Source organism: Microcebus murinus, chromosome 5 (assembly GCF_040939455.1).
Source record: "Microcebus murinus isolate Inina chromosome 5, M.murinus_Inina_mat1.0, whole genome shotgun sequence".
NCBI lineage: Eukaryota > Metazoa > Chordata > Mammalia > Primates > Cheirogaleidae > Microcebus > Microcebus murinus.
Window position 1 is genome coordinate 43,514,003 of NC_134108.1, and position 13,962 is coordinate 43,527,964.

Here is a 13,962-nt window from a genome sequence, read left to right on the forward strand (position 1 = left end):
TACACCCCTTACCCTGGGTACAAAATTACTGGGCTGTATCTTCATCTTTGAATCTCCAACATCCAGTACAGTGCATGATACACAGTAGATATTCAATAAATGTCTGGTGATTAAATAAATAAGTGAATGAACACAGTTTCGTCATTGGTTTTCAAAAGAGTAGAAATGCTCTTCAAGGAAAATGGCATGTGCATTCAGTCTGATGAAGTCATTGTAGGAAGTATTTTTTAATTCTACAATATTAAGTACTGATCTCTTTTGTAAATAAGAGCTAGTCTTTTTATTTTTTTCTGAAATCAAATATAGGTCAACTATATCCTAAAACAATGACAACACTCACAATATTATTCTTTGTACATAGTGAGGACATATGATTTAATTGAGCAATTTAAAGAGAGGTAGTATAACTGTAAAAACATTTAACAGTGTTTTAAAATTTTTCAAAAAGTGATTATGCTCAACCACGAATCTAAACAAAAATTTAAGAGTCTAGCAGGCGTCCTCAAACTATGGCCACATGTGGGTGTTTTTGCCCATTTGTTTTTTTACTTCAAAATAAGATATGTGCGGTGTGCATAAGAATTTGTTCATAGTTTTCTTAAAACTATAGTCCAGCCCTCCAATAGTCTGAGGGACAGTGAACTGGCCCCCTATTTAAAAAGTTTGAGGACCCCTGGTCTAGGGGTTGGATGAGGTAGTTTCAAAAAAATTTCCATAAAATCATTAAAAAGTACAACCTAATAGTACCTGCCAAGACAAAATACTTAAGTAGCTCAAACTTTCTTTTCTTTTTCTTTTTTAGGCTAAAGAATTTGGGTTTTATTTAATCAGACAACAAATATTAATTTTTGTTTCCATTTTATTATTTTCTTGACACTTTTTGAAGAATTTTTCTCTTGGCTATACGTAAATAGCTCAACTTTTTATGCTACTTCTGGAACTAGAAACCAGATGTAGAGGTAAATTCTCAATTTCTAATCTTCAGCTTCTTAGAGGTCAAGAGAAGTCAACTGTCTACCTCTCTTATGTCAAAGATTGGCTTTTGGGCCACTGGCTAATGGCACAGAGTTATATTTTTATCAATACTGCCATGAATAAAGTACTAGTCCTCTAGTATATCTCCACATCTCCAATGATCAGTAAATCTGAACTTATAGAAACTATGTGAAAATCAAAATGTTTTTGAAATTACTTATTTCTCTTCTTTTATCATAGGAGTCTAATCCTCTTTAATGACAACATTCATTCAATGGTATCTATACACCTGAATGTTTTATATTATAATAAGAAAATTATACTAGTCTTGCACAATTCTCTTAATGTTATTGTATTTGTGTTAAAAAAAATCTCCACAAAAAAATGATATTTGAGTCAGTTACTCTCTTGTGAGATGAAATTGATGGGTTTTCATGGTAAGTATCGCTCTGGAACATTTACAGCAATATCTCAATCTGCCAAAATCCATTTGTCTATGTAAAACAAAAAGGACTTTAAAAGAGAAAGTAACTTTACAAACAACAAAGGTTTTTCCCTAAATAATGAAAATATGACTGCCATTATTAACTAATAGATTAAACATATCAATTAATGAGTTACTGTACCATTTAGTAATATAATCTTGCAGTTCAAATATCAGTAAGTTTTCATACATCTTTTATTTTCTTTCTTGGTGTCAGGAATAGAATAAGATCAGTTAATGTGAGTCAAAATTAGAACTATTTACATGACTGACCTTTGAAACAAATCAAATAAAAAAGTTTTTCCAATCAAAATATTGTCAGCTTTAAAATGACTATATATATACTTAACAATAAGTCTAAAAAATCAGCTCTGATATGGATTGAATGCTAGCTCTTTCATAATCTTTTTCATTACAAAATTCCAGAAATTTATCAGAAAGCTTGCAAACCACTATTCTTCACCTCTGATATATAAGATATAATTCATCACAGCATTAAGTGCATTCACTGATTTTTCTAAGCATTTAAAAATGAGCTCTCACCATCCCTATGACAAGTGGCAGTTTATGTAATTTTAAAAGAATATTTCATATAATTTGTAAATTTTTAGCACAATTGAACCAAAAATTTGTCTTAAAACACAGTTTAAGTAAATATGCTCATAGAATCCCTTGTTTAATCAATTCATCCCATATTTTTTGGAAGCAGATGGAAACATTAATTATAAACAAAATAAAGTTAAGCTAATCAAAAAGGGACAAAAAGTTGTTCTGAACTTCTGCAAGTAAATTATTATATAATTAGAATTCCTCACACAATTATACTACAACATTGGTTTTCCTACAGGTTTGTGTAATCTGGTTATTGGATTGGATCTTATTTATAAATTGCCAATCAATCCCATCACATTGACTTTTAGCCCCTTGTCAATCCAAATATGTCTTAATTAGCTGAAATTTCTTGCTGGCAAAAAGTCTTAACCACATGGAAATCTATCAAAACCTAACACCAGATGATGGTAATATATGTATGTTAAGCAAGGGGGAAAGAATTCTCAACAATCAGGATGATAACTGTTTACACAATTCGGCAAAATATTTTTTTCTTTAGTTAGGTTGCATCTAAATATTTTCCTTCTAACTTTAAACATGCAAGTTACCAGGTCTTTTGAAACTACAGGCCATTCATAAGCCACTGGCAACACAAGTAACAAGTAAAACCCCCTCACCGCACCCCCCACACAAAGAAGTATGTGAAAATGTGGCCTCTTGGATTTCATTTGGATTCATTTCTTTATATTGCAGAGTTAATACAGTAAGAAGAAAAAGACAAAAATCTACCAACTAGGCTGCGCTGCCATCCTCTCCATGTAGTCTTTGGCCATGTCTCGGGCTTCAATGTTCTCAGGATACAGTACACAGAACATTGCCAAGGCACCCAAGTTGTTTCCATAAATTTCATTCCAGCGGGCGCTGTAGTCCTTGGGATCCCAGGGAGGGAGGTACTCCAAGGGGCTGGACAGCATGGTGTGCACAGCCTCGGTGAGCCGGGCTGCAATGTGCTCGTGTGAGCTGGCAGCTCTGAGCTGAAGCTCTGCCACCTCTGTCTTGGAGAAGTATAGCATTGGGTGGCTGTCGTAGTTGGCATTGGTGAAGGGAATCATGACTTCTGGGTTCTTGTCGGAGATGTAGGCCGACACACAGCAAAGCAAATATATGAAAAACACACTGGGGGCCCCCCGTGTGTGAGTCCTCATCGTGGCATCAGATCTCCAAAACTCCAAGGCAGCCAAACCATCTTCGAAAGATCCTACAGGAGACAAAAATAAAGGCATCTGTCAGCCAAGGGAACAAGGCATTGGTGGAAACATGATAGGTAAGGGACCTCGCTTACTAGGAAAAAAAAACTAAATACAGCTTATTAATTTAGATTTTAAATACAATACTAATTTGAATTAGGAAGAAACTTGCTAAAACCATAAGTTCAGATTTTCAGAATTAACATGATACATTAGAACTGTAATCATTATGGAAAACAGAACTTTGGACTTAGGGAAAATGTATATTTGTTCAAGTAGGGAAGAAAACCTCTCCTTGGCATTCTTCTCTCATACTATCAGGAAAAAATGTTATTAGATTTTATGGGTTTTTTTAGACATTAATATATAAACCACAATAACCAAAGCTGGTAATGAGCAGTCATCTGTGAATTTGAGTAGACATTACAAAAAAATAGAAAATCCTGTATTTCTTAATATAGCCTCTTTCACTCTAACTTATCCCCTTCTCCTAAAATTTCTGAGCCACGGATTAGGATCAAGATACCTATAAGAATGTAAGCAGACAAAATATTATGAATAAAGCTAAATATCCTCTTTATGTGAGCAGAAGGTGGAGACAGAGCAAAGACAGAATAAACATCTCCTAAACCCTGGGTCCCCCAGGGCTGACATCAGCAAGCATGTAGTGAAGACCAGACACTGAGCTGCTGGGACTAGAAACTGACAAGCCTTCATCCGGAAAATAAAATCCCAGAATTAAAAGGCTGAAATAACACCAGCATTTTCACTTTATTTGAAACTACTATCTGCTTTTTCATTTTGCATATGGGATTTTGGTGTCATTCAGTAAGGCTGAAATTTAAACCAAGCTCACATATTCTCTTAACTACTTGACTTTCTTAAAAGCCTTTTTCTCAGTGGCAGATTTGCTTACTGATTAAAAGAACGTCTTTCAAATGTAGAAACACTTAAAAAAAAAGCCTCAGCCTAATAGTCTATGTCTCACATCTGGGATAAAGCAGGCATAAAATCCCCTAGAGGAAAGTCAGGGAATTCTTAAAATTCTTAAGAGGGGAAAGGTTATAGAAAGCAGACCAGAAAAAGACAGTTTTATGTAAATAATGAACAGTGGTTTTCAATTATTAAAGGGAAAAACTGATGGTGAAAAATCAACCTCCCAAGCTGAACACAAACTGTTTTTCCAAGGAAAAAAATGGCCTTGTCACATTCAAAAGAAAGAAAACTAAGAATTTAACAGACATTGAAGATCAATCCACATTCTCAACTTGCTGCATCTCCAAGAGAAAGGCAATCAGGCATCACTTGAGGATGACCCCTTATTCTGGAATTCTTTATATTTCCAAATGTGCTTTGACTACATCTATATGAAACTCAGTGGCAATGGTCTTGTGAAGTGTTTTACATTTGTTTCAAGAGCAGGACTTCTGATGAATAAAAAAATTTAATATAGCCATGCTAAATAAGACATATAAAATAGAAATAACTCTTGGACTCTGACCGTATTTTGTCTAGCACCCAAAGCTTCAAGGCGGCTGGCTGGCTGGATCCTTCAAGGTCAGAGACTTCAGCCAAAAGAAATAGTCTTCTGTGGTTACGCCAGAGGAGGGGTGTGGTCTCTGGCAACAGAGAGAAGTCCTTGGGTCTGAAGACATGCTCAGTCCCTCTAGGGGCTTATTTCTCCCTCCTTTCAGAGAACAATACTGCTAACCATTTTTTAAAAGGAAAAAAAGCCTATGTATATAAAAATCCCCAAAAGTCTAAGAATGGATGCTGTCATCAATGCAATTATCATTGTGGGGTAAAAACAGGTTGGTAGTTTCTCCTCTAATTGACCCTCACAAGCATGCAATGGAAGATCTCTTGTCTACTGGTTTTGGAATGTGTGGGAGAGCTCAAGGCATAGGTGGGTAGTGGGGGTGGCTCAGACTATGAGGGTATGCGTAAGAAGACACATGGAGATTAGAGTTTTTCTATTTCAGATTCTGCTGACACCCCCAGATTCTGATTCATCTTATTCTCCTTCTCCTCCCCTATAATACATACCACCCCCCTACCCAGCCACAGAGGCAGTGACTGACTGAAACAGTCAGGGCTGCCCCAGCCCATCTCACTGTGGTTATGTGCCTAACCTGACAAAACTCACACTATGACCCCAGCCACTTCTGCCACATTGCTTCCCATTACACAGGGCATGCCTGAGTATATTTAAACAAGAAAGAGTTGCTCCCGAAGCACAGAACCTCATTAAGATGTTGTTTTGGGAATGATGCCATGTCAATGTGCTGTTATTGAAGGTTCCCTAGTTATTGCTACAAATGCAGGTGAGGGTGTCAGAGCAGCAAGGCTGTGAGTTACCACACATTTGAAACATTAACTCCTTTCAGAATACCATGTGGGCCAATGCAGAACCCACAGAATTCTGCAGAACAATGCTCTACAAAGACTGCCTGAGGCCCCTGCCTGTGGCTTCTTCTGAGTGCCACAAACTATGCTACCGCCCTCATAGGGGGCTCAATGTGCCCAACCCCCACTGTTCTCCCAGCTGTTTAGGTCTTTGCTCATCTACCCAAAGAGCTAATTTCTCTGTGTCTGGCACATACCTGTATCACACTGGACTCTCTCAACTGTTTACATGCCATGCCTCACAGAAAACAGGAACCTTCTTCCTCTGCACCAGGGAGCTTAGCATTGAACCTGGCATATAAAAGGCAGGGTGCTGGCTACACTGAACTAAACCCTTGAGCTTAGGAAGCTGGTTGAGTAGATCTCATCACTAAAATGAGTGAGGAGAAATTTTGTTCCCCTTTATTTAAAGCAAAGGCAAGTTTGGAATTTTCCAGAAAAACATTTCTGCTAGGAAAGTAATGGGAGAAAACACTCATGAATCCTAGAAACTTATGTAGCCGAAAAACTACACAGTGGTTAAAAAAAGAAGAAATGAAAATTAACTAAAGTCTAACCCAAACTTGTTTTCAGCTGGTTAACCTAAAGGGAGACCTAATTCCCATCCATCATTTTAAATGTGTAGAAAATTTCACCAAAAAAAATCCCCATTTCCAGACTTTGGATTTCCCCTTTGACAGTCTACTCTAGGCACTCTACAAAGAGCGAAAATTAAATGAAAGGAGTGTTTCTCAAGATAATTTTAGATGGCCTCACAAATGGACAGGTTTTATGCTAGTTTTATAAACTTATTTCAATGTACATTAGAAAAACTACCACAACTAACCTGAGATTTCAACAAATATACAAAGTTCTTGCTTAAAATACATTTATGTTTAAAAGTAAAAAGAAAAAAAAAAAGAAAATGGATATGGCAAAAATTGTTGAAGGTAGTACCTGAATGACTATAGTTTGGGAGATGCTAAAAATGCTCAGTGAAACAACAGCCATTAGTGAGTTTGCCAGAATGGCCAACCCCAACACTCCCATGCCTCTTAACATGAAACAAACACGCACAAACGTACACATGCTATCCCTCATGCCTTGTGTCTTGGAGACATAAAATTGAACATAAATTTGACATAAATTTGAATTTGAACTTTTGACATGTCTGTGGATGATCTCTTAAGCTATTCACCCCTTAGTTCATTGTATTCCAGAAATAGCAGAGCACTGCCAACTTCTTTAAATTTCTTTAAGGTATACTTGACCCAGTTCAAGAGCATGACATTTTCAATATGGTAAAATCACACTCAACAGTTAGCTGACCCTACTAATACATAATTCAATTCTCAGGTTGTTTCTCAATGACCCTTTTGAGCCTCATTTCCCCTGAAATTCTCCTTTTCCTCTTCTCTTCCACTCTAGCACAGTAACTTTCATAATCCAGTTTTCCTTCCCAATCTTTTGTCTCACTTTATGCAACTTGGATAGTAAAAACACTCCTTAATTTTTACCTAATCAATAGATACAATAGAGTCACTTAAGAATCACTCAGTTACTACAAGATAATTCAGATAGCAATTTGATTATCTCTCTGCCTATATGCCCTACGTAAATCTGCAGCAGTCCAAGTTTGGCATTACGTTAAGGCCTAGCCAAATGAATTATAGTTATCTTAAACAAATCTTCTCAAAGCAACAATAAGCCCAAAATTATTTTGCTTAAAGTCTGGTTCCAATAATACACTACAGCTATTAAGATTCAGCAATCACACATAGAAACTCTGTTTCTATGATCTTAAATGCTTTTCTATATTTGATCTTTTACTTTATAATAACAATGTGGCAAAATAGTATTAATTGTTTTTTCCATAATGGAGTAAATTTCAGAGGCAGAACTAGAACTCAAATCTCCTAAATCCTAAACCAAGATTTTTTTCCTTTAACCAAACTAATTTATAAGAATGTTCGACAACATTAAAAGTTCCATTTTTGCCATCCTTACACAAAGAAAGCACAGAAAGAGTATGCTGAGAGGGGAGAAAACGAAACACTAAACTAGTACATTGAGTTTCAAAAGAAATATGGGTTTTCAAATGGTCTGGGACTGTTTATAGAATGAAACACATGATAGTGTTACAGTTCTTTCAATTCCTCCAGCTTTAGAAAATATAGAAAGGATAAGGAGGGAAGAGAGAAATCACTTTGAAAGTAAAACAAGTCCCAAATTAAGATGGATTAAAAACCCTCTTCTAATTTGTGTCAAAACTAAGGAACACAGCATAATGATTAGCGGTATTGGGTAGGGAATAGGGCAAACAAGTGTAAATCCCAGCTCAGTTGCCTCCTAGCTTTGGCCAACGACGTCTGCTCTCAAAACCTCCATTCTCTCATCCATAAAATGGAACCTACTTCATGGGGTGATGAAACGTGTATGATGAACTTAGCATAGAACCTGACATGAAGTAAAAGCTCAATAAATATTTATTTTTAATAAAACAGAAGAAATTTCAGACATGCAAGATTATATTAACCTATCCAGAAAATATTTTATTTGTAAGAAACTAAATCTTTATATGTTATAAGCAAAAAAAAAAAAAAAAAAAAAAAGAGAGAGAGAGAGATAAAGAGGGAGAACCAGAGATGTTAACTGACTAGGGCCAGGTAATGCCACTTGTCAGAGACTTAGCTGAAATTGGAACACAATGCTTCCGACTCTTCAATATATCATTCATAGCAAGCTCATAACTCACTGGAAAGTGAGTGACATTTGAGAGCATATGACATTTGACACTTTTCAAGTATTTGATGGTGGGTCTGCCCCAAAGAAACGAATAACAGATTAAATAAGCTATTCTCTGAGTTTGCTTCTCAAGACCAGTAATTCTTGGTGTGTAAAAAGTGGCTGCCTCCGTGTTCTTTCAAGAGAAAGGCTTGTGATAAAACTAAAAGAGTGGCTGTTAAATACAGTCTTTGTCTGAGAAGCTGTTTCCTAGTAACAGTACATATTTATTATGGAAGAAATATATGAATACTCAGGGGGACATCTGCTACCACTGCTAGTGGTGATAATTTAACCTCAGTCCAGGATCTGGTCTTGGCTCTGTCAGTGTATCTATCAGTATCTCAGCTGATCACCCTGGGATGAGAGGCTACCTAATGTTAACCAAACTCCTCCTGCCCCCATAGATATAAAAGCAGAATGTCAGCACATTCATTTACAATAAATATAACTGTCAGGCAGATTGGGAAATATTTTCTAAATTCATAGGAAATTGACACAGGAAGTGAATTACTAGACAATTGCCTGGTAAGCAAGGACTGAATCAGAACAAAGGCAATGGGAAGGGCCCTGGGCTTGGGGCACCTTGGCCAGTTAAGATCACTGTTCTAACTGGACTTGAGAGGAGGCTACAGCCAGCAGTTATCACAGATGTCCTTCAGGTATCATTAAACGCAAAATTTTAAAATTGAATTGTAGGGCAGTGGCTCACACCTGTAATCCTAGCAGTCTGGGAGGCCAAGGTAGGTGGATCGTTTGAGCTCAGGAGTTCAAGACCAGCCTGAGCAAGAGTGAGACCCTTTCTCTACTAAAAATAGAAAGAAATTACTCAGATAGCTAAAAATATATAGAAAAAATTAGCCGGGCATGGTAGTGCATGCCTGTAGTCCCAGCTACTCAGGAGGCTGAGGCAGAAGGACTGCTTGAGCCCAGGAGTTTGAGGTTGCTGTGAGCTAGGCTGACGCCATGGCACTCTAGCCCGGGCAACAGAGAATCTGTCTCAAAATAAATAAATAAATAAATAAATAAATAAATAAATAAATAAATAAATAAATAAAATAAAATAAAATTGAAGTGTAATGATATTTACAAACCAAAAGCAAAATGTACACCCCCTACGGTGCCTGCTACCATACCCATCAGACTCACCCCAAGAGCAGCTGCTCCAGTTTGCCCAAACCAATGGATGGGCCCACAGTTATCACTAATTAGAAGAGTTATTAATAAACATCTCCCACCCTAGCACTGATGTGCCCATATCCAAGAAAGGGCTAACACAGGCATACCTGACATTTGAATTTTCCTGACATTGTCCCCTCTCATGGAAGAATGTGCAGACGTTGCAGAAGTTAGCCACTATGACTCTTCCTTGTTCATGTTTCCATTTAATTCCAAGCTCCCCCTTCCTCTAGGCCTCTAATAAGATTGTGGGCAAACTCTGATGGCCCAAAAGCGTAGTATGTCATAGACAGAGCTGCACATTTCCTTCTCTGATTCATTTTAGGATTTAACTCTCTGAAAAACCTGCTTCCAAGTACTTAAGGAACATCTTGCCATGGTCTCACCTGCATGTACTACTTCACTGTTTCCACATATTTTAACTAATGGAATGTATTTATTTTTAAAGTTCTCTTTACTTTTATATTTCAGTTTGATTAAATGCATAAATAAAATGTTTTTTTTGAAGAAGAATTTTTCTTCAATATCCTATCAAAATTAAAGCTTACATGTCCTTGGTAAATTTTTATAGTGAAATAAATCTAACTTTATTCTTAACTACGTCAAATCCTAAGAAAACATACGATTTGGGTCTACACAATCATTCCCTAAAATTATGCTCCCTGATGTGTAAACCCTGTGGACCAATAAAGAAAATCTTAAAAACTGAGTGGTCTTAACCAAAATGAAATTCCTTTTTATCCCCAAAACATCATTTCCAAACAAAAATCCACAATATGAAATGATAGCATATGGAATCCCCAAGAATTTACACACATTGCTAAAGAAGTAATTAGAACCCTGAGCCCACACAGCAAAACCACAGCGTGTATAATTATGGTGTTCACCACCTTCACATGTAACATTAGAGAAACTTTAGGTCAGGTTTTAAGTTAAGTGCAGCACTGTGCCGTCAAAGAACATTTCTATCATCATCCCTTAGAAGGTTTTCGTGAAGATACTACATTTTCTCATGTTAAAATGTGAAGCCCACTTTCTTTCCAACATCAATGATAACTTTATATCTTTCTTATATGAAAAGAATAATTCATGTAAATTATGTTTAAAATGGCCACAAATATTTTCTGATGTCAACTCTAAAGGTTCCATGCCCCATTCACCAGAGATCACCTGAATGAGTAATTTAGTGGCCATCAAACTAAATGCATAGTTTAGTAGTAGAGGTTTGCCTGGTGCACATTACTACAAGGCTGAGAACCATTAAGATCCAGCTTTTGAGAGAGTGGTTGTCATTTAGAATGCAGAAATGAAGTAAAACCTGTATCATTTTTACAGAGACAGAGAAAACAGGGTAGAGGCAGAAGTATACAAACTCACTTATGAGACCATTGGGGTACTTAAATTTACAAAAAGACTAAAAGAGCAAATGAAATGGTTATACTTTCTAAGCTAAGCTCTAGATAAATTCTAGCTTATCTAGCAGTCTAACATTTGGACATCTTCTGACTGGTACTTTTTTTTTTGAGACAGGGTCTCACTCTATCTCTTGGGGCTAGAGTGCAGTGATGTCATCATAGCTCACTGCAACCCCAAATTCCTGGGCTCCAGTGATCCACGTGCCTCAGCCTCCAAGTACCTGAAACTACAGCCACGTACCACTATGCCCAATTAATTTTTCCATTTTTTGCAGAGTCTCCCTCTTACTCATGCTGGCCTCAAACTTCTGGCCTCAAGTTATCCTCCTGCCTCAGCCTTCCAAAGTGCCAGGATTATAGGCATGAGTCACCACACTTGGCCCTAATTGGCACTTTTTGATTAGAATTTAATTGATTTTCTTAATGATGGTCTCAGAATACAATAATCTGAACTATTTTGGGAATATTTTACTCTGGTATCATTTTCAGAATAATTTAATATTGAACATAATTAAGTGTATTTTTTTGTATATTGAATCTTTTAAAAAGTAGTAATTTATGCATGTTATGCATTACAATGCATTTTTATCCCCAATTGGAATATAAATGCCCTATCCACATTGGAGATAAGGATTTCTTGTAAATATCAATAAATTCTACCATATATTAAACAGCTATGAAATCCAGGAACTATGTTAAGCATTGAAGATACAAAGTGAAAAAGAAAAACTATACCTTTCCCTAAACAAATACAGGATAAAAAATCTAAGAAACTGGTGTTTCTGAGATTTTTTAAGAACTGCAGCACTATATTACTCTGCCTGGTAATAAGGATGATGAGGCATTCTCCCTTAGTCCAAAGCAATTTATTAAATCTATTGTACCTCGGCCCAAAAGAAAATCTGCAATCTCAGATTTTTTTCAGAGTTTTTTTTCAGAGTTTCTCTAAACAGAAAGTAACCAAAGATTTTCTGGGGTCTGAAGGACCAGTTACAGCTTTCTCAGCAATAGCTTTAACCACAAAAACAAACTTCTGTGGCATTACTGGCTAAAAAAGTTAAGCATAGGGGATGAATAAAGATAATGAAGCCAACAGCTAAATCCCAACCTTATTATTTCCAACAGGTTTCCAATAATGTTAAACTAAATCATGACATGCTCATGGAAACTAAAGTAAAAATTTCCTTCCTGCCATAGATTGATGAAGGCAGACCTTTGAGGCAGTTAAGAGGGCTGGCCTGGGGGTCAGAAGGCTTTGTTTGTTCATCGCTGTGTGTCTCTGAAGAAGCTAACCATCTAAATCAATTTCCTCACTTAATATGAAGATAAAATGCTGACTGTCTCACTGACTGGTTGGGAGAGTAAATGCGATAACACCTGTAAAGCACTTGCCACTTTATGGTAGGTGTTCAAAAACAAACCATAGTTATTATGCACCTCGGAACACAATTAGTGGAGCCAGACTCATGGGTCTGAATCCTAGCGCCATCACATCCTTAGCCATGTTCCTGTTTCTTCCTCTGTGAAATGGATAAAATAATAGTACCTTCTTCACAGGGTTTCCATGAAGCTTAAATTAGCTGATATACTTAAAACGTTAAAAAGATACCTAGAATTTAGAAAGTATTCCATAAACACTAGCAGCCACCAACATCTTCTCAATGAGAATGCCAAGGTCAGTCGAACTGAGAGGAAGTATGCCATGACTACAGGAGGAAATGCTCACAGACTATCACTCAGAAAATGCTATTTTTAAAATAGGTACAATGCATTGTTTATTCACAACCTTCCAGTCTCTTCAAGAGACTAAAAATATCAAATATTTTGACAAATAATTAAGTATTTGATGCTAAGAGGTTTCTCCTTCTTCCTGCTCAACTGCACATTTATAACTGTCAGACTACATATTCCAAGTAACTGAACACATCTGAGGAAAAAAGTCTTCAAATCTAACACTATTTCCTCCTCAAACTTCCTGTATATACATAAAACTTACTGATATACCATACTGATCTATATGTGCTTACACAGTTACAAAAACATCCTAAATGTAGAAACATCAGTCCTGATCAAAAAATTACTTATGAACATAAATATAATTGTTAACAACCTGATGTTTAATCAGGTAGAATGTAGAATACATTTTCTACTTCCCGCAAATGCCAATATGCATTACCTTTCAATTGGTAATGTTAACTCCTTGAATTTGTAGATAAAACTATCTTTAATTCTATATCACCAACTCCTAACTCTTCTCCCTTAATTTTTAGGTATGTGACTTCATTTCTTACCAGTTGTAATAGCTAATTGTATGTGTCAACTTGACTGAGTCATAGGGTTTGGGTCAAACTTTATTTCTGGATGTGTCTAGCAGATTTCTAGAAGATATTAGCATTTGAATCAGTAGACTGAGTAAAGCAGATTGCCCTCCCCAGTGTGGGTGGGCCCCATTCAATCTGTTGAGGACCCAAATAGAACAAAAAGGCAGAGAAAGAGAGAATTCTCTACTGCCAGATTGCTTGAGCAGGAGGAACATTAGTCTTCTCAGGTTCTTGGACTGGGACTGTCACTTTCAGCGTTCCTTTGTTCTCAGGCCTTCAGACTCAGGCTGGACCTACACCACCAGCTTTCTAGGGTCTCCGGCTTACAGATGGCAAATCGTGCAACCTCTCAGCATCCATAATTGCATGAGCCAATTCCCATAATACTCTTTCTAGATATATATAGATAGGTAGATAGATATAGATGTAGATCTAGATCTACTGGTTATGTTGCTCTGGATAACCCTGACTAGTACAATAATGAAAGCTGCTCAGGCTAAGGCCTCTTTCAAAATCCCCTTAGAGAGAAGCCCAGTAGTCTTTTCCTGGTGCTCACTCTCCAGAATCTCTCACCACACATGATATTTTTATAGCATTTTCCCTCTTCTCCGACATTTTCC

General features: G+C 36.7%; 1 protein-coding gene across 2 annotated transcripts in view; it reads right to left on the reverse strand.

Moving 5' to 3' along the window:
- DSE (dermatan sulfate epimerase) overlaps positions 1-13,962 on the reverse strand; it is a 92,988-nt gene that overhangs the window by 34,743 nt on the left and 44,283 nt on the right. Inside the window, exon 1 of one of the 2 annotated variants that reach the window (XM_012753224.3) lies at positions 2,805-2,913. Coding sequence is in view for 1 of the 2 variants with exons in the window: in XM_012753223.3 (XP_012608677.1) it covers positions 2,801-3,216 (416 nt within the window). In the remaining variant the exon portion in view is untranslated. Of the gene's footprint in view, positions 1-2,800; positions 3,270-13,962 lie in introns of those variants that run through there. The other variant, XM_012753223.3, reaches the window with a different exon arrangement.